The following is a 27,702-nucleotide window of genomic DNA, read 5'->3' as shown; positions in this document are numbered from 1 at the left end:
TGGGTCCTCTGCCCCTTCTAGGATGAAGGTCTACGTGCCCACAGGCTTTGCTGCCTTCCCTTGTGAGTTAATGCACATGCCAGAAAAGTGGGTGAAGGCCAAGTACCCAAAACTCATCTCCTACTCCTACATGGCCCGTGGGGGCCACTTTGCCGCATTTGAGGAGCCAGAGCTGCTGGCACAGGACATCCGCAAGTTCGTGGGGCTTCTGGAGCTACGCTGATGCCCATGGGGACTGGCTGTCACCCTGGGGCTCCCTGGCCAACAACGTCTGCCCCTTTACCTGGAAGCCCCCACACCCCGCCTCCCGGCGCCGGCTCCCAGGGAGCAGGGAGGCTCCCAGTGTTCTCTTGGCAAAGATGTACACCCCCATGCCTGTCCCCTGCCCATGCCTGGACCCCATACTCACTACCAGCACCAGTGCTCCCACACACACAATCAATAATGATAAATGATTTTATTCCTAAAAGTGGCTGGGACCAGGTGACATATGCATGCCCCAAGCCCACATGGGGTCCCCCTCCCAGTGGAGCTGACAGGTCTACAGTCTGGGTTGAAGAGGGGGCCGCCCAACCCTTTCCTAGAAGGGCAAGACAGGCCCACAGAGCACCAAGATGCCACTGTATCCCCTCCCGGTGTCCTGGACACCTCAGAGCATGGAGGCCTGAGGGCCTGAGGCTGGGTGACACTGGGGCGGGATCGCAGGGCCCTGAACCACACACCACTGGGTTCCTACAGGGTGGGCCCCCCACACACACTGCTCCCTGTGCCTCTGGCATCCCCTGGAGGCAGCAGGAGGCTGCTTCTCCTGCAAATGCCCAGAACTGCATCCCAGTCCCCATCCTTGCAGGAAGAGAAAGGAAGGGGCCACCTGCCCTTCCAGCTGGGGTCACAGCCTAAGGGTGGTGCATGGCCCAGCTAGGCACAGACACCCGCTCCTTCTCCCCCTTTCCTGACCTGTTCCCTGGCTCTGCTCTAGGAGGCCACCCCAACCTTGGAGGGAGCAGGCATATGCAGCCCTGCAGAGGCAAGAGAGGGTGGATCTCACCAGTCTAGCTGGTTAGGCACTTTATTAATGGTCCTCATTGTCCCTGCCTGCCACAGGGTGACCCTGATCCAGCCAGTGTCACTGGCAACATGATACAAAAGGAGCCACCAGGTGGGCATGGAGGGCCGCGTGCAGCCAGGAGGGGTGTGGGGCCCCCCAGATGGGCCCATCGCCTTCCTGTTCCCACAGTGGGTGCCCGGGATCGGCAGAGGAGGGCTGGAATGGACCCTGACCATCATCTGGACCCCATCTCCGGCCTGGTTCCGCCGCAGGCTCTTTGGTTATCAGCTAGTTGAGTGTGTGCCTGGAGCTGGGTGGGCAGCGTCTGGGGCCTCCGAGGGGGGCCCCTCCACTGCTCCATTCTCCCTCGTACCTGATCTGGTCACCACAGCAGCTGGGGCTACGGGTGTAATTCCAACACGTGATTTTGCTAAAAATTGTCCCAGCCACAGAACTGGACATTTGTGCAGGAGGGAGACATAGAAGGGAGCAGGCCTCTGGCAAGCAGGTCGGAGGACAGGGCTGCATGACCCCCTCCTCGCTGCTGTGGCCGGGAAGGCCGCTGCTCACCACCCCATGGGAGTCCCAGCCTATCTTCCTCAGCCCAGGGCAGGAGCACCTTTCCAGTTCCATCCTTGAGGAGCAGTTGTGCTTAAAACATGTGGAATGTAATTCTGGGCTTGGCTGCTTTCCCACCTGGGTCTCCTCTCCTGGCTCGGAGCCTGGCCTGGCCACCCTCAGGCCTCCTGGTAGACAGGCGGCTCGCTGTCACTGTCCCCAGGGCCCTGGGCCGGGCACTGCCCTGGGACAGTCCCGCTGATGCTGTGGATGGCGCCGTAGGTCTGCTGCTGCTGTGGGGACAGGGCTGTTCTCTCCGAGGACAAGCCATTCAGAATCCGGGGCACATAGGGCTGCCAGAAAATGGGAGTCTGAGTGCTTGGAGCAGGGCCAGGCATGAGATTTCAGACCCAGTCCTCCACCCCACTCCTGCTACTCCTTCCCAGAGCCAGGCTAAGAAGGGGTTTTGGGCCATCCACCTGCCATGCCTCCTCCCTTGTCTGCAGGGGCAGGTGTGCCTCCAGGGAATGAATCTTCTTTAAAACCTTCTCTGGGGCTGGACCAAGGACAGACACCCCTACGAATGCCTGACCTGGGGGGGGGTGAGGGCTGGACAGAAGGGTGCTGTGACCTGGGTCTCTGGCCCAGGCCTGGCCCTGTCAAGTACCGTGGGGGCCTCACCCAGCAGGCATTCAACCTGCAGAGAACAAACGAGGGCCCAGAACTGAAACCAGGGGATGGGGTAGCATCTTGGCAAAAGGAACGCGGCTTCGGAACGCGGCTTCACCTCTGCAGGTGAAGCATCCCGAGGGCCTAGGGATTCCTTCTCGAAAGGACCACGGCTGCCACGTGATCAAGGGACTTCCATCTCACCAGGAGCCTGGGAACCACTGAGGCTTGTTGTTCAGGGAAAAAGCAGAACGTACCGTGAAGGGTGCTGGCCTGGAGACTTCTGCCTCACTTCCTTTGTCCCCTGAGTCTTCTGTCTGCAAACAACAGCACACATTTGTGATGAGAAACAAAACCGATCTTCCTGCACTAGCACCCTCCAAACAAACAGACTATTAACACTCAGGATGGCAGTACCAGCTGGCGCCAACCTCCCGGCAGCAGAGGGTTAGGGGGTGGGCCTCCTGGGGAGCAGGGAAGGGGTGGGGAGGTAACACATGGCACGACTGCTGCGCCTGCCCCATGGGGAAACAAAATCTGGAGAGGGCGTGTGACGAGGTGGCAAGCGGACCTGCCACCTTCTCCCCTGGGCCACATGGGTGAATGGCTGTGGGGGGACCCAGCTCCCTTCACCTTGTAGTTGTGAGGGCTCAGGTGCTTGAAGCATCCAAAGCAGGTGTAGGCCAGGCAGACCAGGATGGTGAGCAGCACGACCAGGAAGGTGAACACAGTGAGGGGGGCCTTCAGACCTGGGGACAGAGACAGGCCAGCCTTGCCAGGGGGGAAGAGGGGCTGCATGTGGCAGGATCTGTTTGTGACCTCTCCCACTGCAGGGAGGGTGTCTGTACCAGCCAGGAGTACCCAGGGGATCCCATGGACCAGCTGCCTCCATCCCCAGTCAGATTCCAGGGCCTGAGACACCACATCCACCTGTCCACTTCCTTGCTGGGTTGGTGCCCTGGGAGAGGTAGGAGTGGGGCTCCCCCACCTGACAGGGCATGGTCACACCCCTTCTGATTTTTCCTTTGCACAAGAATGTAAGCTATGAGGACCCGGGCCCACCCGCACCCCAAAGGGCACCCTGGACCAGCGTGCCCATCTCTGGCTCAGCGCTGATAAGGGGGCTGCCTTCTCTGGAAGCTTCTCCACTAACGTGCCACCAGGGTCACCAGGGGCAGCTCTGGAGCCGAGCTGTCAGCCGGCCCTCCCCCAGCCGCCACCCTCTGACTGGCCATCCGGGGCGGGATCTGACCAGCTGCTGTGAAGGCCTCCTCCAGAGCTGCCTCCTGCCCCCAGCCCACACCCCACCGTGGCCGGGAGGGCCCCTCACCCAGACGCAAGAAGGAGAAGAAATAGAGCCAGAAGAGACACAAGATGGGGGCGGCCAAGGCCTGGTTCACAGCCGCCAAGTGGATCCTCTTCTCCAGCTTGGCCGGGAGGTAGGCAAAGTAGAGGTTGTGCCGGTCCACCATGTGTTTGAGCAGGATGTAGATGAGGCCTGCAGAGATGGGGCTGTGAGCGGCAAACCCGGCTGGGCCCCAGGGCCCCTTCACCTCCTTCCTCCTGGGGCTGGCTCTGCTGCCCCACCGCAGGAAACCCAAAGAGGGCTAAGCACACATCCCAGCTGCGGGTGTCCTCTCCCTGTCCCTGTCCCTGTAGCACACAGAAATTCTAGGATCATTCTGCAGAAAGAAGCTACTTTACACCCAGATGCTCAGACTCAACTATTTCTGGGACCTCCCCCACGAGCCCCCCACCATCCCACAAGGCTCTGGCTCTCCCTCCCTCCCCCACCCAAGCTGACCCATTACACCCAGTAGTCGGCAGATGCCCCAGAGTCCTACCCCAGGGGCAGCATAGAAGGTGGGGTACAGCCTCCTCTATGAAGTCACGTTATTTAAAAAATGATTTTGTTTTTAAAGATTATTACCATACACTTTTTTAAATAGTTGAAGAACATACAGGGACAAGTGAAACCTCCTCCCACCCCTAAACCTCAGCAGGCACTGCCAACAGTCTCTTGGGTGTTCTGTTTCCTTCCAGAATCTTCCATCTCTCTGGAGTTCCTGATGCTTATTTTAGTGGCAGGACTTTGGTCTCTAAAGTCAAACAGTTCAAATCCTGCATCTACTCCTCACTAGTGTCACACTGAGGGCTTCCACACTGGAAGGGCGTGGGCAGGAGACCGCTTCATAGGCCAGCATTGAGTGTTAGGACTGAGAATCCAGGTGGTTCCAGAGGGTTGGCTGCAGGGACCACGGATGGAGGGAGAATCAGCCCCCTATCCTCCTGGGGCTGCTCCGGGGCCACTCACCGAACGGCGCAATGATGGGGCAGGTGATGCTGTAAGCCACGATGACGGTGAAGACACACAGCATCCATGCGTACATGGCTCCAAACTCAAACTGGAAGGCCTGGTTCTGGACAGAGGGGAAAGGAGCTCACTCCAGGCAGCCAGGGCACAGACGAGGACGCTGGAAATGGGAGGCACACAGCTCCCCCCACCTCTTGGGAACCCTTCTGCCTTGGGAACCAGGCTGAGGGTGCTGAGGACCAATGGCACAGTGACCCTCCCACCCTAAGCTTCGGGGTCAGCCTCTGGGGAACCCCACAGTGCAGAGGCTGGGGTCCCGGGAGGGAGTCTACACTCCAGCCATACCCGCCGCGCCGCTGTACCTGCTTGATGTTCCTGCGGTCGGCCGCGGTCTTGGCCATGATCATGCGGAAGGTGTAGAGGATCAGGCCCGGCAGCCGCAGCAGCTCCATGCCGTTGCCGATGAAGGCCGAGGCGATGACATAGTTCACAAAGAAGGCTCCCTGGTCAGGCAGGAAGACACACCTGGGGGGCCACCGGGGTGGGGGTTGTGGTGAGCTGAGGCCTAGGAGCCTCTCCCCCACCACCCTCTCCCTCAGGGAGCCTAATGATTCCTCTCCTCCCCGAGTGGCTCTGTTCTCAGGAATAAGTCTCAAAAAATGAACAAGACTCCACTACTGGAGTTTCAGCCTCAAAGATGAACCACATTTCTGCACACGCAGTGCAAAGCAGGTCAGCTCCACGGTGCCCACTGATGGTTCTGCTCAGCCTGGGAGGGATGCTGTGGCAATGCCAGGCCCAGGGGCCCCAGGAGGAGAGTACTGTCCCCTGCAGCCCCAGCCCAGCCCCGGGGGGACATGCCCCTGGAATGCAGCTCTGAAACACAAGGTGGCTGATACTCACTCCAGCCTGATGGAGGTTTCTGAGGAAGTTTTGTCAAAGAGCCACCGGAAGAAAAAATCCAGACTGGAAGAAAGAAAGAAAACGCCATGAGAATTTATGTCCAGTGCTCTGCGTGATGCCTGCATGTTTTCATTCCTCTCTGCTCTGAACATCAGGCGGAAACTCCAGGCCCGAATTTCTTGTCTAAGATGCCACTTGCTCCATTTAATGAGCAGGGCAGCTTTGACAGCGACTCCTTCCCTTAAAAGATGGTCCTTGTCCTGAGGGGAAGGTCCATGCTAAGTTTTGTTTTCAAGCTTCTTTTAAAGGAAAAAAGACCCTATATCCAGAAGAATCAAGGAGCCCGCACAAGAGCTCCCCGGGTGGGGTGACGGGGATTTGCACACACCCCCAAACTATCTCCCCTCTCCTGGGGACAGAGCTCTTCAGATCTAGCCCCCATGCTAATTCGGAGCACAAGGTGGAGGTGATGCGTACCTGGTGAGGCCCAGGGAGGGCAGGATTAGCACCATGAAGATTAAGAATATGTAGACCTTTGACATCATGATGCGGTTTTCTCCGGACCTGCAGGAAGCCACAGGTGAGTCCCCCGGGCCCCCAAGTATCCCAGGTGGCCCCAGGGATACCCCTGATCACTCACTTGGTCCAGTGAGACTCCAGCAGTGTAGAGTAGTACACGATGGTGGGGAGCAGAGCAGAGAAGGACCACAGCAAGAGGGTGGGGAAGAACTGGCTGATGACTGGGTCCTGGAAAACAAAGGCCACAGAGGAGAGACATGGGCATGGCCACATGGGGACCTCTTGGTCCTGCCTGCCCCCCCACCCCCACCCCAGAGCTGATGCTGGGCCTGGTACAGGGTAGGTATTCCAGAGCAGTGGTTGAAGAGACTGTAACGGCACTTGGCGGGAAGACAGCTCTTTGGAGCAGAGGAAGGAACTTCACATATGGCTCATTTGCACGTGTCCTACTGACCACATCGATCACCCCCGGCCGCCTGATACAAACCCAATAGCAGATGCCGGAGGAGGTGGACACACCGAAGCCAGGCCTCCCTGGGGCAGCCACCCGCTCAGCAACCACCGGCCCAATAGGGGCCCAATCCCTTGTGCACCTGCTGCACTCACGACTGTCATCACACAAGCTGACCCACTACTACTTTCCCTGATAAAGTGAGTATAACAAGAGAGGAAATTTCTTTATTTAAGATTTTTCTTATTTATCTAAGAGACACACAGAGAGAACAGGAGGAGAGGCAGAAGGAGCAGCAGGTTCCCCACTGAGCAGGGACCCCAACGTGGGGCTCAATCCCAGGACCCTGAGATCATGACCTGAGCTGAAGGCAGAAAGACAGATGGATGCTTCACCAACTGAGCCACCCAGGTGCCCAAGGGGGAAGATTTCTTGAAAACTAAGTTGCATACTTCAGAAAGACTATAAAGGCCAATTTCTTAAAAAATGCTACTGAATTAGAGGCACTGGGTGGCTCAGTCAGTTGGGCGTCTGACTCTTGATTTTGGCTCAGGTCACAATGTCGGGTCGTGACATCGAGCCCTGCATCACGCTCCATGCTCAGCAGGAAGTCTGCTTGGGATTCTCTCTTTCTCTCCCTCTGCCCTTCCTCCCTGTGCTCCCCCTTTCTCTCAAGTAAATAAATCTTTTTTAAGAAATGTTACTGAGGGATGCCTGGGTGGCTCAGTGGTTGAGCGTCTGCTGTCAGCTCAGGTTGTGATCCCAGGGTCCTGGGATCGAGTCCCACATCAGGCTCCCCGCGCAGGGAGCCTGCCTCCCCTTCTGCCTAAGTTTCTGCCTCTCTCTGTGTGTCTCTCATGAATAAATAAATAAAATATTTTAAAAAATAAATTTTAAAAATAAAATTAAATAAAAATGTTACTGAATTATATGACAGTAAATTAACTATAGAAGACCAAGGGACTGGAGATTCAGGAGAGATCTGTACTTAGAATGGCTCTGCAAGTTATCTGTAGATTCTCGCTTTACTTAAGAAACAAAAACTGGGGCATCTAGGTGGCCCAGTCAGTGAAGCATCTGCCTTCGGCTCAGGTCATGATCTCAGGGTCCTGAGATCAAGCCCCATGTGGGACTCCCTGCTCAGCAGGGGATCTGCTTCTCCCTCTGCCTGCCCCTCCCCTTGCTCGTGTATGTTCTCTCTCTCTCTCTCTCTCTCTCTCTCTCAAATAAATAAAAAATAAAATCTTAAAAAACAAAACAAAACTGGCTTATGGAGAACAGAAAAGGAGGGGTCCACTTAGCTGATCCACCCTCCAAAGAACAGGCCTTGACCATACACCCAAAGATTGGCAAAGGCATGAACAACATTTATAGGCTTTAAGTCTAAATAAAACTGCTTAATGTACACTATAGATTTTTTAATGATGTTTATTAACCTCTTAATAAACCTGTTTATTAAACCTGTTTACCAAATCACGTAAGAGAGCTTTGACCACATATTAGCTCATGAGCAGCCCTGTGAGGATGCTATGGCAGGTGTTTCAGTCCAGCTATCAGATGGAAATCCAGGCTCAGAATTCATCAGCAGGGAAGAAACAGCAGAGCAAGGGCCAGGACCTCAAGACCTCCAGCCCCATGTGCCTTCCCAGAGTGTGATTAACTGAACACCAAGTGGAATTGGAATAAATAAGAAAGATTTTGGATGATATTTCAGCAGAGCTAATTATGAGAAAATAATACCTTTTTAAGCAAATGCCAATTTAGGGAGTATTTAGCTATTCTGGATTCACCTAAGATTTAAAAAAAAATCATTTGGGGGCACCTAGGTGGCTCAGGTCATGATCTCAGAGTTCTGGGATCAAGCTCAGCAAGGAGTCTGCTTCACCCTCTCCCTCTGCCCCTTCCCTCCACATGTCCGCACGCACTCTCTTTCTCTCAAATAAATGAATTCTTTTTCAAAAATTATGAAAAAATAATTATGTTTCCTATCTAGAATCAATGGCTTTGTAGCAAGATTATTGAATGTGAAAGAAATAATCCCACCCTGCTGCCCCACTCCATGTCACTCCTTCCTGCCCCCCCCAACCACCTGCCTCACCACAGCCCCTGCTGAGAGATACTGCTCCAGCTCCCTGCCCACATCTCTTGTCTCTTGTTCCATCCACCATGCCTTCTAGTCACCAGCCTTGCAGGAGGGGCCTTGCAGAATGGTCACTCACGTTCAGCTCATGGATGGGTTTGGTGACATTAAACTTGTCTATGGTGGACAGGATGATGGAGGGCGTGGTCAGGAAAAACAGTCCCACGAAGAGAGTGAAGTTGATGCCCAGCCACTGGAACCACCAGCGGAAGCCCTGGATGGAGAGGTTCTTCCTGCAGAGGGGAGGTCATGGCCAGTAGGCTTATCTCCCAGGCACCCACCCCCAGAGTTGGTGGGTCCACAAGTCAAACTTAGGGCAGGAGACCAGCCCGAGGGCTCTGGCTGGGGGCTCATTTAGACCTCAGGAGTACAGACAAGTGCTCTGTCTTGACCTTCAGCTCCAGTAATGTCAAGTTTGGGTCTCTCCAAGGAAAAAGAGACTGTTCACTGCTAACATGGCTCCCAGTTACAGCCTGGGGACCAGAACCCACCAAAGAGATGCCATGAATACCTAGGCAGACAAAACAAGGCTCTGAGCCGGTACTCCCCAGCTATGTCTGCAACTTTTGGTGACTGGTGACACATTCTTCCCAGCAGGGGCAAGGGCTGGATGCAGGGAGGGCAGGCAGGGGATGTAAGGGCCAGGGACAGACAGAGATAGCCTGTCCTGGCCTCTCACCCCACTGGAACAGACAACAAACCACCTGAGTTTGATGAACACTGTGAAGTGAGGTGCAGAACCCTCAGAGGCCAAGCTAGAGCCAGTGGAGACAAGCACCCAAAGCTCGCTCCAGGAGGAGAGCGGAGGAGGGGTAAGGAAGAAACTGAGGCCAGCCTCTCTGAGGCCTCTGCTGGGGCTGCCCTCACCCCCCACATCATGCTCAAGGCTGGCCAATGACCCCCTTGGACACAGCTCAGCTCGCCAGCCTGTCCCCCAGGCTAGACGGGGGAGGGGGAGGCCAACACCTGCCCTAAGGCTGCATGGGGGGAGACAAGGGCCAGGAGCCACTCCTGGCTGCTGGGCATTGCCACGGGGCTGGTTCTAATCCAGGTAACATACCCACTGGATTTCAAAGATGCTGAGTATGAAAAAGAGAAACATCGCAACTAAAAAATAACTGATCACACATTGAAATGCTAATATTTTGGATGTTTTGGATTCACTGGAGCAAAGCATGGGGCATGGACACCCCCCTACACATACATCATGCCCCCCCGCCCCACCAGCCCGGGCTCCGAGAGGAGCAGGGGCCGCCTACGGACCTCCCTGACTGCCAGATCCTGCTCGTGCTTCCAGGTGACAGGGCAGCCCCACCAGCCCTGGGGCCTCTCTCCCACCCCCGCCTGTCCTGGGGGCTCACCAGCAGATGTCCTCAGGGTAGGTGGCAAAAGTCACTGTCCATTTGGAAGTGCAGAGCTCTTTGCTGCAGGAAGACGGCTGGGGCTCCCCTTTGCACCGCAAGCTCTGACACTTACAGGCATTGAAGTCTTTCAGGATGCTGCCAGGAAAAGCAGAGGTGGCCAGGGCCCGGACACAGAGGGGACCGCGTACATACATGGGAGACAATACCCAGTGACAGCAGGGCCCCAGAGCACAGGACCTTGGCTTTCTTATTAGTTTGTTACAGGTGATGCTAAGAAACATCGTGCCTGGCACACTGCAGGGAGGACTCCGTCTGAGCCCCAGAACAACCTGGCAAGCCAGGGAGGACTTCTGCTTTATGGAAAAAGAAATCAAGGCTCTCCCACTTGGGTTTGTGCTCCATCCGTCTAATGCTGCCTCCTACGCTGTTGCACAGCCTCACCCGACGCTCCTCCCTGGGCCATCCCCTCTGCCCACCTAGCATGCTGGAGCTGTGGGCACACCCTGCAGCCGGCCAGGGCCTCACCGCCCTTTCCCTCACTCCTTTGCACTCTGACACCCTGCATCCCTCCCTAGGACGGCCACCCCAACCCCCACCCTCTCCATGTCCCCCACTCCTGACTCAGAACACCCTCTATCTATATGGACATCTCCCCCTTCTGGCTCCCACCTCACTGCAGAGCACACCAGGGGGCTGTTCCTGGGTCCGTGCTGCCCACAGAGAAGGCAGGAGAAGGGGTGTCCATGTGGCTACCTGCTTTCCACAGCCCTCTCCCAACCCCAGGCCGTGCTGTTCCCAAGGCAAGATGACACCGAGTACCCATGTGAGACTGTTATGGGAGCCCGAATGCACTCTGGAACCCTCCCCAGGCCTCGGCTTTGCAGCAGGGAGTGCCCCGAGTGTCCAGGGGTCTGTGTGTTTGTATGAAGATGGGAAGCCCAGGCACAGAAGAAGATCTGTGGTCCAGAGAGGATATCTGAAGGAGGGCGGCATCTATCCCGCTGGACAGAACACTGGACACAAAGCAACGGGATCCCCAGGGTGGCTAGTGAGAGCCCAGTGGTAGGGTGAGGCCACATCAACCCAAGAGGGGCTCAGAAGAATCAGCCCTGGCCAGCTGTCACACAAACTCGGGCTGCGATGACAGAGGGAGTGTGGCCTCCCCGGCCACATCTGGGGAAAGAGGTGGAAATGCCCCCTGGCAAATCCCAGAGACGATTAGCAGTACCACGCATCCCCAGCAGGGATAGCAAGTCATCTGGAGGAGGGGCCCCCGTGCCCTGTCATACTCACTAGATGGCCATGGACTTCTCCTGGAAGGTGACGAAGGCCATCCCCAGGGGCTGCTCCTGGACACGGCATTCCTCCTCCGCGATCCTCTCCATCAGCCTGTCCTTCAAGCGTGTGTAGTAGGAGATGGCGTCCTCCTGCCAGGAGACAAACATGCCCTGGTGACAACACAGCCCTGGGTGCAGGTCAGGGACCCTGCGGTGTGCTCCTGCAGGGCTGGGCCCTCACCCACTCACAGCCCGGCACTTCACAGCAGCAGAACTGGCCGCAGGTCTTGGGGTTGATAAGGGTCCACTGGCCTGTCTTCGCCTGCAGGTTGGTGTAATAGGTCAGGCTCTTCTCGGCCTTCTTCCTGTAGGGTGGAGGGGCAGGTGCAAATGTCAGCTAATCCTGTAGCACACACCCCACACTCACCCTCCCACCATCGGTGCCCACCAGACCCAGGAGTTCAGCTTTCTAAACAAGAAAGGGCAGAGCCACCCTCCTGCCTTCCCCACTGAGGGCACCAGCTGCAGCCAGCAGGAAGGGGGGGTCTCAGTGCAGGAGAAAGTTGCTACCCAGCGGGCTACTCCCTGCCAGCCCCCACTTACCTCTCCTTGCACAGGTACATCAGCCTGGCCACGTTGTAGCACAGCTGGACATCCACCACCTCACACGTGGGATATGCGTCCCTGTGCCCAAAAGACGGCCATTGGAAAAGAGGATGTCCCAGACAGGAGAGATGCCCAAGTCTCCAAGGCTACCTTGTGTGCTACCAGAGACCTCTTTTCTCTATGTCTTTTATCAGGGATTGTAGATCAGAAATTTTTTTTAAAGATTTTATTTATTTGTTCATGAGAGACACAGAGAGAGAGGCAGAGACACAGGCAGAGGGGGAAGGAGGTTCCCTGTGGTGAGCCTGATGTGGGACTCGATCCCAGGACCCCGGGATCATGACCTGAGCCAAAGGCAGATGCTCAACTGCTGAGCCATCCAGGCATTCTAAGAAATTTTGGAATTTCATACAAAGAGGCCTTTTTTTAATAGCATGAAAGTAATTTTTTAAAGACTTCATTTATTTATTCATGAGAGAGACAGGGAGAGAGAGGCAGAGACATAGGCAGAGGGACAAACAGGGTCCATGCAGGGAGCCCGATGTGGGACTCGATCCCGGAACCCCAGGATCACACCCTGAGCCGAAGGCAGGCACTAAGCCGATAAGCCACCCAGGCGTCCAATAGCATGAAAGTAATTGCCTGAAAGTGACAAGTTTATACTCTCTGGGCTTTAAATCAACAGGCGCTTCTGACAAAGGATGAACACCACTGGCACCATCCTCCACCCACCCAAAGGAAGAGAGTTATCTGAGATGAGAGTTATCTTTTCCAGATGAGGAAAATAAAGGTCAGAGAGGCTATATGACTTGTGCCCCAGGCCACAGAGCTAGTGGCTGTCTGAGCCCTGATATGAATCCAGGCAGCCCAGTGCCAGGACCCATGCCCAGAGCCACCATATGATGTTTCCTCCCAAAACACACAAAATCCCCACTGACTACATGCCAGGAACCACTCTGGGTACATCTTAGTGAGAGACACAAAACCTACAGATAAGTCAGTCACTCATTTAAACAGCACCCCAGCGTAAGCATCCCAGCCACAAGACAAATGCCCATGTCGGTCCCCAGGGATTGCAGTCGTGTGCATCAAAATTGCCCCCTCAAATGGGATGGCTCTGATCCAGTGTCTGTATGGGAAGGAGGGGGCTTTTTTCTTTAAGGTATACATTAAATAAAACAACTGTTTCCAAACATCGCCTGCCAGGTACCTTGGGGAGCCATTTCAAGGAACAGAGAAAAAGCATGCCAGTATCTGGCGTTTATGTAAAAGGATATTTCTAAAATACTTGGAGTTTCTGAGGACTTAGTCAATAAACTGTAAACATTCATAATATAACTGTGTATACGCATCATCTGCGTAGCAAGCATTCTTCACAAATAGCTCCAAGTTACACCCTCAACCCCAAGTCTGCACTATAGGGTAGCAACTGCTGCGCCGGTGGGGAGTGAAGACAGAAGCCTCGGCGCCCTTGCCTGCAGCCCACAGGGTCCAGGGGCCTCTGCACCTGCTCTGCCCCACCCACCCCACTGCTGATGCTCCATCCTGCATACACTTCCTCCCTCCTCCATCTGAAAGCCCTCCTCCCACCCCCACCTCCACCTTCAGGAGTCCTGGGTGCAGGTGCTCAGCAGGGGCTGTCCCGGGAAGGAGGTCCCACCAGGAGAGCTTGGACTCGCTGAATGGTGAGCTCTATGAGGACAGGGCTCCGGACCCAGGTGCTTACTCAAGAGACACCTGTGAGTAGATAGATGAGCAGCCCCAGGCCTTCCCCTTCGGGGACCAGCTCTGTCTGGGGCATCAGGCTCAGCACAGCTGATGCTGAGAAGCCCAGGGCAGATCATCTCTCATGTGCTCTCAAGACATTTATTTGCACCTACACCCTGGCCTGTACTCCAGCTACTGTGGTCACACGGCATATTGTGGTGGCTTAGAGAAGACAGGCCACCTGGCCAGAACCCTTCCACGACACCAGCACCGATTCGATGCTTGTGTGGCAGGGCCAAGCCCCTCTTGAGGTCTCTGGGTGCCCAAGCAGAAGACAGAGTGCTGCCCTAAGGCACTTGTCCCACCCAGAGGGGCCACAGCCCTGCTCACCGGAAGTGGCTCTCCACAGCCTCCTTTTTGGTGTCCTTGGGAAAGCCCGTGATGAACAGGGTCCGCCGCACCTGCCAGAGAAACGCACCAGGAAGAGAAGTCACCAGGGCAAGCCAGTCTGCAGGCGGGCCCAGCCTTCCCACCCTGTTCAAGTCTCCCCAGAGAAAACAGTGAAAACTCGGAAGGCTCAGGTGTTCTCCTCCTGCAGCCTGGCAGAGAGAGAGCCCTGATGGATGTCATTCACGTAGCATCATCTTCCAGACTGTACAAAGAATACACTTCCAAAGCAATTCTGTGAGCCTCCCTTGCATGACAAGAAAGGGAGAAGGAACCCAGAGAGGGTAAGTGACTCAAATGGTGTCACACAGCAGATCAGAGGAAGACTCAGGCCTGGAACCAACAGAATCTCCTCCTCTCCCATCAAGCTGTGGGTTGCAAAGACAGAGAGCTGCTTGCTCTCCATCCGAACTTCTGAGAAGGTACTCAGAATCAGTGACTATAAGCCCAAACCCCACAAATTTAAGGGCTAGTGGGCAAAACAGAGGGGAAAAAATCCACAGTCTAAAATAATCAGAAATTTAAAAAAAAACATAACATCATCTTTGAGTACAAACATGCCAACTGGATTCCACAGAGGCCTCTCTGGAAGATCACTGCTCCTGGATCCCAGCCCATAGGCCTGGGGCACCACTCGGCTCTTGCTCCCACCTGCACCCCCAGCCTCACTTACCAGGCTCTCCTCCTTGTACAGGATGGACTGGGTGTGATGCCGCATGAAGCCCACGGTGAGGATGAGGTAAAGGACAGCGAAGATGGTGTGCAGCCAGAGGAGGTCATTGCTGGGGGGGGGGGGAACTAGCTGCCATCAGGGCTGGGCTCCTGAGCTGGGGTCGGGGTGCAAGGCTGGGTACCCCTCCCAGCGCTGAGCTGGGGGCCAATGGCTCCATCCCAGTAGATGCCTCCAACAGAGGTCTCATGGCCTGGCTCCTGTAGAGCGGGCATCATCCTGACAGATGGCCCCTGCCCCACGAGACCCTCTGGATCTCCTAGGACCCCCAGCAAAAGAGTCGCTGCCTGGGCCATGTCTGTGCCCACAGCCGGGCCACAGGTGCTGGCTGCGGAGGGACCCTGGGACATCAGCCTGCTCGAGTGGGCTATCTGGCCGAGCCCAGGCTCTGGAACCCACTTTCCCCTTGCTCCCACCATCAGCACCCTCACAGCCCCCTCCCCACACTTACTCTGTCTGCAGGTTTGCTATTGTGGTCCTCCCAAAACTGTAAGGGTCTTTATCTGCAGAGAAGCAAGATAACGTAGTTCCAGGGTCAGGTTAGGGAAGGGGGGTGCGGTATGGCTAGCCAAGGAGTGTGATCCCAGACCAGTCAGAGGACCTGACCATCCATCCGGTCATTTCAGAGCTCCACCAACCAAGGCCTCTGCTCTACCCAGCAACTTCCCAACCCACCACGTGGGTAAGTCAACACTTGAATTCCTCCTGCTTTGAAATCCTTATGACATTCCTTGAGAAATCTAAAATCATAATAAGCTGGTCCCAAAAGCAAGTTGGGAATCACAGGGCATAGAAGTGGGTTCCTGGGGCACCTGGCTGGCTCAGTCAGCAGAGCATGGGACTCTTGATCTTGGGGTTGTGAGTGTGAGCCCCAGAGTGGGTGGATAGATTACTTTAAAAAAAAATTTTTTTAAAGAAATTAAGGGACACCTGGGTGGCTCAGTGGTTAAGCATCTGCCTTTGGCTCAGGTCGTGATCCCAGGGTCCCGGGATTGAGTCCCGCAATGGTTTCCCTTCAGTGAGCTTGCTTCTCCCTCTGCCTATGTCTCTGCCTCACTCTGTGTGTCTCTCATGAATAAATAAATAATATCTTTTAAAAAAGATTAGTTTAAAAAAATAAGAAGAAGAAAAAAACCCAGCGGATTCATGATGGCATTTTGGAAGCTGGCTTCCAACAGTCGCTTAGAAACATTGTTCTCCACTCTGATTTTGACTTTGAGCATCATGGACATCTTCCAGATCCACTAATTATGGCCTCCTGATTGGGTGGGGGCTGGACAGTGTAAAATACTCTCCAAAAGCCCTTGATTCTACGTATCTTGGGGCTTTATTCCTCTTACTTAGATAGAATCAGAAATGGACATCGGGGGCCCTGGCTCTCGGCCCCGGTGAGGGTGGGTTCTTCTCCAGACCTTCAGACAGAGGGGACATTCTGAGAGTCATGCCAAGGACTCCTCATGTCTGACTCTGAGCGGGAGTCCTGGGGTTCTGCTCTACCTCACTGAGCCCCGTTCCCTGGGGCTGCAGCTCTGCCCGGGCCCAAGTCAAACAGGACGAGGGGTCATTACCCAGCAAGTCACCCGAGAGGTTGACAGGCAGGATGACGCACAGGGACAAGCAGCTGATCACCACCAGCAGGAAGATGATGTGTCTCTGGAAGGACAGGTAGTGGATGGCGTCCTCCCCACACCACTCCAGGATCTGGTCATCGCTGGCCAAGACACGCACATGGAATGTCAGTGAGCAGCCAGTAAAAGGCCAGGCCTCAGGTGACCTCACTTAGTCCTCAGGACCGTGCAGGGAGGCAGGTGCTAATCCCACCCCCACCACTTTAGAGGTGAGGACGCCGAGGCAGAGCCCAAGTTTCCAGTCACACAACTTGTGAGGGCAGAGCTAGGATGGGGACCCCTGAGCCTGGCCCCCCCGAGGACCCCCACACCAGGCTCCCTGGGAGCTGCTGTTTCTGGAGACATCTCTGTGGGGGCCGGATGTGGATGCTCAGTTACCCCGAAGCCCCTACCTGCTGCTGGGAATAAGCAAAGCCACTGACAACAGGGCTGCTGGGGCTCTTCTGCCAGGCTCACAGCCCCCACTCTTTCTCCGGGCTCCCCACCCCCAGGGGCAAGCTTTGAGGCAGAGTGGGAGCCAGCACTTCCAGCATTCCGGGGCTCAGGCCATCCTGCTGCCCCCCTCCTCCCTGTGTCCTGCGAGGTGGGGGGCCCCACAGAGGCTCCACCCTTTCCTGGGGGCCATATTTGGAAGCTTCAGCTAGCTTGGGGACCGGAAAATTCTAGAGGCTGACAGCCAGACTTCCATGCCACAAAGGCAGAAGAGGGATGTCCTTCTTTCCCTCTCCTGACAGGGAGGTGCGCTGGGCGTCCAGCTTCCAGAAGGCGGGAACAAGCAGTGATGAAGACTCAAACCAATGAATGAGCAATTGTCATCCAAGGTGTTTCTGGGGACACACCTCTGACTTCCCAATCTGGCTGGGAATGGCAATCCTAAGGAACCTGTGGGGACCCTTTGAATGGCGGTTGGAATGTTGGCCCGGAGCAGCTGTTAGAATTTAATCATAGCCTCAAAAAAGTCAAAGTGCTGTCCTTTCTGCAACAGGAACAGAAGACAGAAAAACATGGGGAGTGGAGATGGGAAAATACGGCGGACACAGCATCGCAGTGACAAAGCAGGATGCGCAGCGGTCCCTGCTACAGCCCCCCTTATGAGAAATTCATGTCCATGGGGTGGGGGGGTCTGGAGGGGACACAGGACAGTGAAAACAGGGTGCAGGGAGAGACCAGCCACTGCTACCCGCCTTTGTGGGTTACCATGGAAATGATGAGTCAGTGTCTGGCACTGCCCCACCCGGTTCTGGGGGGGTGTGGTCCCAAGCCCAGGGGCAGGGGTGTGGCCTGAGCCCCACCCAATGTGGCCACAGAGTAGCCAAATAACAGGCCCTGGGCATCTCTCGGGGGCAGGGTTCCAGGTGACCTCAAATTTCTTCTTACTGGTTCTTTCCCTTACTGGTTCTTTCCCCTACGTGATGGACTTTTTGCGCAGAGTATATGTGACTTCCAGCATCAGGAGGAAATGCCTCCTGGTGGCGCAATTTTGCAGTGGCAGAGAAGGGTGGGGTGGCAAATCCACCTCTCCCACCATGTCATCCCGGGCCCCCTTTTATAGTGGAAACTGAGACCCAGAGTGAGGGTACCCAACATCCCATAACTGCCGGACATCACCAATCCTAAGAGGTCCTTCTTGTATCTTGGCACCTCTGAAAGGTGCTCCCTATGATCACAGCTGATCCTAGCTTGATCGGATTTCTCTCTGCAGGCCTCCCATTTTAAAAACAAGGCAACCTTTAACCCAATGAGGTGAATGCACTAAAGCACCATCTTTTCTCCTCTATGCACTAAATCAGATACAGAAGCCTTCCTGGAAGAGCCTCCTTTGAGGGGGTGCCCATCATCCTTGCCTAGAGCACCAAAAAATCAGCTTTAGTTAGCTTGTGCAGGTGCTGTCTGGGCCCCCCTAATGCCAGCCCCCCCCCCCACTGCTTTGGGCCCGAGCTGAGAAGCAGCTAAGAGACCTCATCTTGCAGTCAGGTGTCTTGGCTCTTTCTTCCTTGCTGACCAAACACGCAGAAAACCCACCCAGACAAAGACAGACACACAGACACGCCCCCACTCACACGGGCTCCCCAAGCTGTACTCACTGCAGGCGGAAGATGGCAGTCAGCCAGGGGCAGCATCCCTGGAAATGCAGAGATGGGGGATGAGCCTTGAACATCTTTGTCTTTGGGAGGCAGATGTGATCGCGATATTAAACAACCATCTGACCTCCCGCGGTGTAAAAGCACTACTTCTGTCCTAAATTCAGCAAGCTACCGCATGTCCCCGAAGTGACAGTCTCCACGCTCCCATTTATGACACGCACCCTGTGCCTGGAATTCTGGTAAAAACCTCTCAAGCTCTGACAATCTGTGGAAACATACAGGCTCCGGGGGCAAATCCTGAACTTGAATAAAGAGCTCAGGGCAGCTGTGGAGAAGCTGCTGTGGGTTGCTATCTGGGCATCCCAAATCACTGGCTGAGACATGGGGCAGACGCAGGGAAACGGGTGAGACAGTCCCCCCAGGGTGCGTATATGGAGGAAGAGGGTGCCTGTAGCTTCTACTGTCCGTCGTGTCTCTTACACATAATACTCCCTAAAGCCAGGCTGTCCCTCCACCCCTGGCTGGAGACACACTACTTTTGGTCATCACCTGTTCAGGGTGATGGGCTCCTGACCACATCTAGCTCAAGCCAGCAGGCAAGCCAACAAAGAACTGTCCCACTTGGCCCTGCGTGTGATCACAGCAACAGGCGCTGGGACCACAGGGATTCAGGAGCCCTCTGCCTGAGAGTTGATCCTGTCGCACACCCTGGACACCCCCAGCTGCATCTTCCCTGCAGGACATCCCAAGTCCAGGTGGCACAGGGAAGAGCTCTCATCAACGCTCACCACTCAGGACACAGCGTACGGAAGCAGCCGCTCAACAGGTGCACAGCTGCCCTCCCCCACGCCCACCCAGCCAGAGCCACACCTGCCCCTTAGATACCAACCAGCTCGCTTTCAAAATCTTGTTGCCCGAAAGAGGAAGATGATGACAATCTCTGGAATCTGGACTCACTAGAAACACAAAAGGGAAGAGTGACAGGAAATTATTTTTAAAAGTCCAAAAGCCGACGTCCAACGTCAGGTATCTTGCCACCTCTTAGAGCTCCAGACCAAAGCTACTAGCACTCCTCCAAGTCTGGCACAAAATGTAACAGTTCGTGAAACATGCAGACAAGGGCAATGACCACTACATGTAGGCATGTAACACTACATCACAAGGGACAAGTGGCAAGGGGTCGGCATCAGCAGATCGTCTCTGTGCCCCGCACCCTGGGGCCTCAGCACCCCAATGCATCTACCTAAAGTGACTTCAGAGTTCAATGTCTGCAATACATTTCCCAATGTGTTAAACAAAACTTAGAACAAAGGCTGTATTTTATCCAATCTACAATTCCACTGGTTGTAAGGGACATAACTATTTTGTTTTAAAAATTTCATTTATTTCTTTGAGAGAGAGAGCACAAACAGGGGGAGGGGGAGGGGCAGAGGGAGAAGCAGACTCCCCACTGAGCAGGGAGTCCAACGTGGGACTCGATCTCAGGACCCCAAGATCATGACCTGAGCTGAAGGCAGACGCTTCACCGACTGAGCCACCCAGACACCCCAAGGGACATAAGTATTTTATTTATTTGCTTCTGCAAATGCCAGAACTGAGGCTTTGAGGAAGGAAGGTGCTTTTACAGGCCCAGTCCCTCCCACACAGTATGCATTTCAACACGGCAGCAGCCCCTAGAGCAAGAGTGGCAGGTGTCGCCGGGTGAGCGCCAGAGGAGGCCCAGGTGGAGCAACCTGGCACACGTGGCTTTCCCTGATGGCTTCCTATTCTGCATCTGACACAAGATCCAGGCTGTGTGACAACAGCTGGGGTTGGAAACACCAGTATGCAGACCTAGAATACACCCCCTTCAGGGGTCATGAGCAGAGAGCCAGCAGAGCCAGGAGAGGTACGGCCAAGGGGGTCTCCGTTCTGCCACAGACTCACCTGATGCTGGCTTAGGGAGGGCCATCAGCCCACACCAACCCGGAGCAAGGACAAGGGCCTCTCCCTATGGCCCTACCACCCTTCCTAACCCTTCTTGCCTCCTCCCCAACCCCAAAGTAGCACATTTCAAAGAAGAGACACTTGAAAACATTCAAGGTGAGAAAGAAAACTGGCATCATTTGCAGGCTATACTGACAGCTCCACATACGGAAAGCAATCCGATTTCCTCCAGAGCCTGAAACCAACAAGGTTCCAGCCACGGCCAGGCCAAGGCCACGGCCCAAGGGCAGCACTTCTGGCACTGGCTTGGCTCACTCAGCGCAATCTAGTGTCAGCATCACATGTGGGCCGCCAGCCTGTCCCAGTCTCTCTCTCTCTCTCTCTCTCTCTCTCTCTCTCTCTCTCTCTCTCTCACACACACACACACACACACACACACACACTCGAGGTGATGTGTCTTTGTTACCTGTCTGCTTCTGACACCAGGGCAATACGGCCATAATCCCAGAATTTCCTTCTTATGATGGAAAACACGAATATTAAACACTAAAAGGAGAAAAGAAACCAAGGACAAGCATCTCAGGTGACTTCTAATTAGAGAGTCAGCGATCTTAGAGACTTGCCTAAACTCAGTGGGGCTAGAAGGGCCCAGAGAGGGTGCTGAGCTGCCCATGGCCACACAGCTGCATGGTTGGATGCTCTGCTCACCTCATTCGCTAGCGCCTGTCGCAGGCCACCCATGCCGCGCTAAGCTTGCCCTGGCGCTCTCCTTGTCAAGCACATTGCCCTGTTCTTCGCTCTCAGGGCGGCATCAACAGCCGCGACCTTCTGCAGCCCTGATCGGCCTTCTGCTGCTCCCAAGCAGGAAGGCAAGATCTGGCCTCATAGCTGCCCTGGGGACTAGCCTCCTTCTTCACTTTACACAAACTTGCATTTTTAATTACAAGGTAGCAGAGCACCCCGCCAGGCAGAGCCAGAGGTGGTGAGACCCTTACTCGGTGTTTGGTTGTCCTCGAGGCAAACCCTGTGGATGCCAGTGTGGAGCGAAGCCCACCAAGGACCACCAGGTCCAGCGGGCTCGGCATCCACAAGATGGGACCTTCAGCCTATCTAACCCTCCCTTAGCTCTAAACTCTGTAAATTCTAGATCTCTCCTCCCTCCCCATACCTCTGCCCTGGCCTGGCCGGTCCTCAGCCCTGGTCCCACCTCTCCCCACTCCCCAGACAGGCTCCCTCCCTTCCAGATTCAGGGACCTAAGAGAGGCCATTTCTCATTAGCACATCCCCACCACGTCCCCAGTCAGGAACTGAGCTTTTCAGTGTGGTTTTTGTGTCCCTCAAGGGAATCCAGAAGGCCAGAACCCCAGAGGGACTGCGTTCCTGTTCCCTGAGGAATGACCTCAAGATGGGTGGGGAAGTTAGTGATATGTTTCCAGAAGCAGGTGACTCATGTCTTGGGATAAACCTGCCTGCCCGCCTGCCCTGCTGCTCCTTCTCGGGGTATGGACACCTCCCACGCATTCATGTTTGCCAGTTCCCAAGTGTACCCCAGAATATCCAGTGATGAACACCCACCGCCGCCAGCATAGTGCCCTGGAGAGTGACTCTCTCTTCAGCCAACCCCGCTGCAGCCACGACCACCTCCTCCTCCAGACCACCTACCTCGGCCCACGCCCACGCTCTCCTGGGTCCCTCCTCCAGTAATCCCAGCAACCCTCTAGACCACCACCTCGCTCCTCTGCTGCCCCTACCCACTGAGGCTGCTGTAGGTGCCCGTGTCCTCAACCTACAAGTGGGTTTCTGCTCCAAGACAAGAATCCTTTCTCACAGACACAAGATGAGTGGCATGTGGGTTCCCATAGCAGCCCACAAAGCACCACAGTGTAGCTACCATGGACATCTGAATCCTGGGTAGAACTCCCTCTTCCTTCCCAGTAATAATTTTCCACTAGCTACTTACATTTATACCTGCCTCTTTCTCTCAATCTGGGCCTAGGGCCCTCCTGCCATGCCAGTCCCATTTCTCAGGCCTGCCCAAGCCCAGCCTCTGGCCCAAAGCAGGGCATCTATACCCTCCACCCCCATCCCACCCCATTTACTCAGCTGATGTGTGTTACCCATGGGGAGAAGGCATCAGGACATGGGCCAGCCACAGGCAGGCAAAGGAAGGTGGCCTTACCCCACTACCTCCCACCTGGCCAAAGGCGAGTCAGCACAGGGGAGAAAAATAGTGTACTTCCAACTAGGGGGGGTGTTCAGGAACAAGGAGGTCTACACTAAAGAGAGGCCACTGAGTGGATCAGCTCTGAGTAAGGTGGGCCTCTTCCGAGGTCTGTCCTATTCTCTATGGCTGATCCCTCCAAATGCCCAGGACCCAGTGGGGACAGAAGGTTACATTTCTAAGCCGGGAGGTGTGGGATGCTCTAATTCAAGCCCACACCTTCCATTCATACCTCCTGTCCCTGCAGACTGCACCCTTCCCACCAGCCCATGACGTGACAGGCCAACTCCGCGGTCATGCTCATCATCAAAGGGACAGCTAAGTGGGCCCTTTAGCACAGTCTGATCTCCCAAAATCCCAGGGGTAGGAATTATGAGCTCTGTTTTACAGAGCAGAAGCCTGAAGCCCATATGAGCAGTGGCACACACAGTGACAGCAGGTAAGCAGCAGAGTTGGCATTTACACTCAGGTATGCCTGGCTCCTCGCCTGACTTCCCCAGAAGGCCCGGGGATGGTGGGGTGAGGGGGAGGACATGATTCAGGAGGGGTCTCACCAGGAAGCAGCTGACGTCAATGAGCAGGACGGTGGGGATGCCCCCGAAGGTGATGCCCTGGAGCACGGTGCTGTTTTTGGCCGAGTTGTAGCAGTAGGAGTCGTTGGGCTGATCCCCGATGCCCAGCCGCTCACGCATGGACACGGCCTTGGACTGCCACAGCTCCAGCGATGGGCGGTGGGTCATCGTGCCTGTCCTCCCTGGAGAGCAAACCCGGCAGACGCTCAGGGCTTGGACCCCCCTGCAGCTCCCCCAGCCTGCGCTGGCAGCGCCTAAGGTGGGAGCAGCAGCGAGAATCAGGGAGGGACAGACGCCAGGCCCCAAGCGCCTGGCAGAGCCTACGAGAATAGGTCCATTGTGGGGACAGTCCCAAGGGTCAGCTGGGTGGGTGGAGGGCTCGTCCCGGACATGGCTGGCAGCCTCCCCAGCGCGAGGGAGCAGGAAGGAGAGCCAGGGTGCCAGAGCTCCTCCTGCCTTGGGGACAGCTGCTGAGAGGGTCATCTGTGGGAGCCCCTGGGGGCTCTGAGGACAGGCAGGGACAGACCAGGGGAGACAAAGGGGAGGAAAAAAACCCAGGAAGGAGCAAAAAAGAAAGGACATGCAAGTCCACAAGGATGGCTGATCCCCTGGAGCCACAGAGGAGCCCCCGCCCCTGCTGCTCCTGGCATGTCCAGCTGGGACAACAGACATGGGCCTTCCACCCACTTGGAGCCGAGGCCCAGGGGTGTAACAGCCTGCCCAAGACTGCAGGCTCGTCAGGGCAGCATCAGCTCTCAGCCCCAGCCCCTTCCCTGTCCCGCACGGTGACACACACACATGAGTTCTGGGCAGCCAGAAAAGGCAAAGGGGGTTGGGGGGCAGTGGAAGAGGATGGAAAGGAGGGAGGGGGCTCCTCAGGGCCCCCTGAAGCACACTCCCAGCTCTGTCCTCTCACCCCCACCCTCCTGGGTATCCTCGGTCTACTGGAAGACCCAGCATTTCCAAAGCAAATATCACTCCCAGCTGGTTGTTGGCCTTTCCTTTCGGAGGCGCCTGGCACCCCCGAGAAGCTGATGGAAATCTCCAGTGTTTGTCTCCTGGCACCAAAGGCCCCAGAGTTAATGGCCAGGCTCTGGCCCCCTTCTCATGCCACCTGAGGCTGGAGAGCCAGCAGACACACTGGGCAACCCGACCTCAAGCTCCCCACTCCCTGCATCTGGCTAAACATTGTCAGGGGATTTGTTACATCTGATATTTCTGTTTCCTTTTTCTTTCTAAGATTGTATTTATTCATTTATTTCTTTGAGAGAGAGAGAGCACAGTGCATGCACATGAGGGGGGGCAGAAGGAGAGACTCTCAAGCAGACTCCTCCCTAATTGCAGAGTGGGGCGCAGGACTCAGTCTCACGATCCTGAAATCATACCCTGAGCCAAAATCAAAGTTAGACACTTTGAGCCACCCAGGTGCCCCTAGCTCTGATATTTCTAACCTGTTATAGGAACAAAAGTCTTGAGGACAAAAAGAAAAGGCACAGACAACCCAACCTGGTGTTTGGACTACCTGGTAATGCCGCTGGGGTGTGTATGGGGGGCGGGGTTGCCACTTCTGAGCCCTGGGGCTGGCTGGCTGGGGACAGTCACACACATACGCCAAGACATGAAGGAAAGGGGTGGGGGTGGCAGTTCCAAGGGCATGGGAGGATTCCCCAGAAGGCTGAGTCACTTTTTCACCCCTCTAAGAGACTTGGCAATGGCTGGAGTAAGTGAAGCCAGAGCCATGGAGTCGGTGGTTCTGAACAGAGCAGACTACCTCTGAGAGACAGTTCTTGTTGGTTTCCTGCTTTAAATGTCACCCAGCGGCACCATCCCAACAGAAGGGCCCGGCCTGACTCTCTGCGGCCAGCTCCTGCCCCTCCTCCTCGCTCCACACTCACCACATGCCAGGAAGGAAAAACTGTGGGTGAGTCCCCTGGAGAGGTCCTCAGTTGGAGCCGGTTCCGGCTCCGGCTCCGGCTCCGGCTCCGGCAAAGACAGGGGCAGCCCTAGCCACCTCCCAACACGCCTCGGGCCTGCTACTCATTTCCTGCAGGGCTTTCCTGACCCCAGGAACACAGAGCACCAGCCTTTACAGGCTTCTCTAGGGAAGACAGACGGTCAGAGTCCCTGGAAGCTGTCTTTCTCAGCTGGGCACACTGCCCTGTGCTCACACCTGCCCTAAGTCTCTGAACTCAGACACCCACGTGGAGTCTCCGGTTCTTCCCAGGGCAATCCCCCACCCTCCTCTCTCCCTCAGCTCCCCGAACTGGTTCTGGGCGCTCTTAACTCCTCTTCTCTGACTCCAGGTACTGCTGGAGCCAGGGAGTGTTCACTCCCAAGAGCAGGGCTGGCTGTGGGCTCCAGAAAAGCCTCTGAGTTCAGGATCTCCTCTGGGTCCCAAGGGCAGCTGCCATCCAAGGACTAGATTCAGGAAAAGGAACACAGCAGAACAAGCAAGGGAGGCTTGAAAAGTGACGTGGGAAGAAAAAAGTCATCCTCATAAAATGCCCACAGAGGGAGCACTGTCCCTGGAAGGGAGAGAGGCTGAGCTCTAGAAGAGCAGAGCCCCCACCCACCAGGAAGTACCTGTGACCCCTCCCTCTTCACCCTCCAGCTCCAGACACGCCTCTACAGGACTCTCCTCCTGCCAAACAGGCTCCTCCCAGTGGCTTTACGAAGTTGGAAAGAACTCCCGAGGTCACCCAGCAAATACTGCCGGCCTCGGGGAGGGAGCCTCGGGGTGCCTGCAAGGTCAGCCCCTTCCAGGGGAGGCACCCATGTGAGGGCAGAGCTTTAGAGGCCTGCCCCGCCTCTCCAGCCTTCCAGCTCAGGTGTGAACTGTCCCTGGCCGTACACACATCGTATCCAAAATCTGCTGAAGCCTTGCGGTCCCCCCAGGCCCAGCACCCCCCAACCCCCCATCCCCAGCATGTTCCAGAACAGACAAGCTCTGATGCGGCAGCTGGGAGCACAGCCACCCCAGGGCAGCTGGCTCAGTGGCAGAAACCAGCAAGCAGGCCCAGTGGCCCTGGGAGAGCCCTGGCTTCAACCACCCGCAGTCCTCCCTTATTTGTAGTTACGCTTATGCAAATGCCTTATTTGTGCCTTCTGGAGAATGCTCTAGTAACCTAAAGGTAGGAGCCACAGAAGCACTGTGGGGCCCTGCAGCCAGTGGAGCAGGCACCCCGGAGTCTGGTCCCGAGTCTGGTCCCGGTGGCTGGGAGGGAGGGCCGAGGCCGCTCCAAGCTCTAACCCGCCGGCCTGAGTTGGCAGCAAGGACTAGCCCCTGACCAGCAGCGCACACCTGACCCTCGTCACCTTCCTTCCAGAAAGGCTAGCCGACTGTTGCGGGGAGGGGGGGGGCGGGGAGCGTGAGCACCGTCAGTTTTTGTAGGAAGGCCCCCTACAAATTCAGGGTATCTTTACCACAGATCTTCCGATTTTCTTACAACAGCAAGACCACAAGCAGTTCCGGCCCTGCTGCCACAGGAGCTAAATGGGATCTTCCAGATGCAGGAGGTGGTTGCGAAGTGAACACGACGTTCTCAAAGCACCGCCAGACTTTTCAAAAGCTCCTGGCTTTTATTTTAAGTCACTCCTCCGGCTAACGGAGGGCTCCATCCGATGCTCCCACTGTCAGAGCCCGCTCAAGAGAGACCTTTGCCCCAACACCAGGCAAACAAGACGCCATGTGAGCAGGAAAGGGAGCCCTGCTTCTGTTGGCATCCTCTGGGGGCACCCAGGGCTCCAACAGGTGCGGGGGGCGGGGAAGAGGGGGACAAACTCGGTGGGACAGGACACGCTGGAGGGAAAGGGGGAAACCCTGGTTGCGCAGTAAAGCTGACAGGGAGTCTGTCCCCATCCCCCGTGAGTGTCTTCAGCCCTGCAGGAGCCAGGGCCCCAAGGAGCCCGCAGTGCCCTCCACAGCCCCCTGCGACGCAGGCAGGGATGGGTGAGCACGGACCCTGGGCCCTGGCACCCAGTCACACAACTTGGCAGTCACTCCGTCCACTGCACGGGGATTCCTGCCCTTGAGGACACTACCTGCAGCCGAAGGGGAAGGCCACCCCACCCCCCAGTCTCAGGTAGCCAGTCTTCTCAGGTCCCCAACCCCAGTGGCTCTGGTTTCTGGGCAGAGCTGTCCTCACCCTTCCGGAAGCCCTGGGCTCCCGAGACCCGGGCAGGGGTCACCGCCGGGCAGCCCCAGCGGCTTCCACCTGTCCCCCAGCGCAGGGCACCCAAGCGCCAGCCACTTCCCAGTCCTGCGGGGCCCAGGGTCCGCGAAGGAAGTGCCCCCCCCTTCCCAGGGCTGGGAGGTGGGGCTCCGGGGACAGGTCCCGAGGGGAAGGAAGGGGCCAGAAGGGGAGAAGAGGGGGAGAGGGGGGGACAGGGAGGCTCGGAGGGGGAGTCCGGGAAGGCTAGGGGGCCGCACCGAACCCCTGCTCCCACCCCTTCCCCTCTACCTGCAGTCTGGCATCCGGCTCCACCTGGCCGGCGCGGGAGGCACCCCACCACTTAAAAGTTGCAAAGTGAAACTCCAG

At 56.1% G+C, this 27,702-nt stretch overlaps 2 protein-coding genes across 4 annotated transcripts in view; one reads left to right on the top strand and one right to left on the bottom strand.

Moving 5' to 3' along the window:
* The window catches only part of EPHX1 (epoxide hydrolase 1), a 34,902-nt gene extending 34,430 nt beyond the window's left edge, over positions 1–472 (top strand). For both annotated transcript variants that reach the window (XM_055323565.1, XM_055323564.1), the window contains exon 9: positions 22–472. In XM_055323565.1, coding sequence (XP_055179540.1) covers positions 22–223 — 202 coding nt within the window. In that variant the 3' untranslated portion in view covers positions 224–472. The remainder of the gene's footprint in view (positions 1–21) is intronic.
* On the bottom strand, positions 443–27,702 carry TMEM63A (transmembrane protein 63A). 2 transcript variants are annotated; one of them, XM_055323563.1, is made up of 23 exons: positions 27,625–27,702; positions 23,147–23,346; positions 20,838–20,917; positions 19,335–19,401; positions 18,446–18,483; positions 16,302–16,444; positions 15,185–15,236; positions 14,677–14,785; positions 13,947–14,017; positions 11,847–11,927; positions 11,485–11,608; positions 11,260–11,393; positions 9,964–10,101; positions 8,682–8,835; positions 6,133–6,239; positions 5,970–6,056; positions 5,493–5,555; positions 4,952–5,114; positions 4,590–4,695; positions 3,606–3,773; positions 2,909–3,024; positions 2,533–2,592; positions 443–1,959 (listed from the first exon to the last, which is right to left on the bottom strand). In XM_055323563.1, the coding sequence occupies exons 2-23, from the start codon at positions 23,330–23,332 to the stop codon at positions 1,786–1,788; spliced, it is 2,421 nt and encodes an 806-aa protein (XP_055179538.1). In that variant the 5' UTR covers positions 23,333–23,346; positions 27,625–27,702; the 3' UTR covers positions 443–1,785. The 2 variants fall into 2 exon arrangements, with proteins under 2 accessions (XP_055179538.1, XP_055179537.1); XM_055323562.1 differs by lacking the exon at positions 27,625–27,702 and adding an exon at positions 25,060–25,677.

The sequence above is a fragment of the Nyctereutes procyonoides genome, unplaced genomic scaffold (genome assembly GCF_905146905.1).
Source record: "Nyctereutes procyonoides isolate TBG_1078 unplaced genomic scaffold, NYPRO_anot_genome, whole genome shotgun sequence".
Taxonomy (NCBI): domain Eukaryota; kingdom Metazoa; phylum Chordata; class Mammalia; order Carnivora; family Canidae; genus Nyctereutes; species Nyctereutes procyonoides.
Note: the sequence above shows the minus strand (reverse complement) of the source record. Positions and strands in the feature narration are given on the sequence as shown.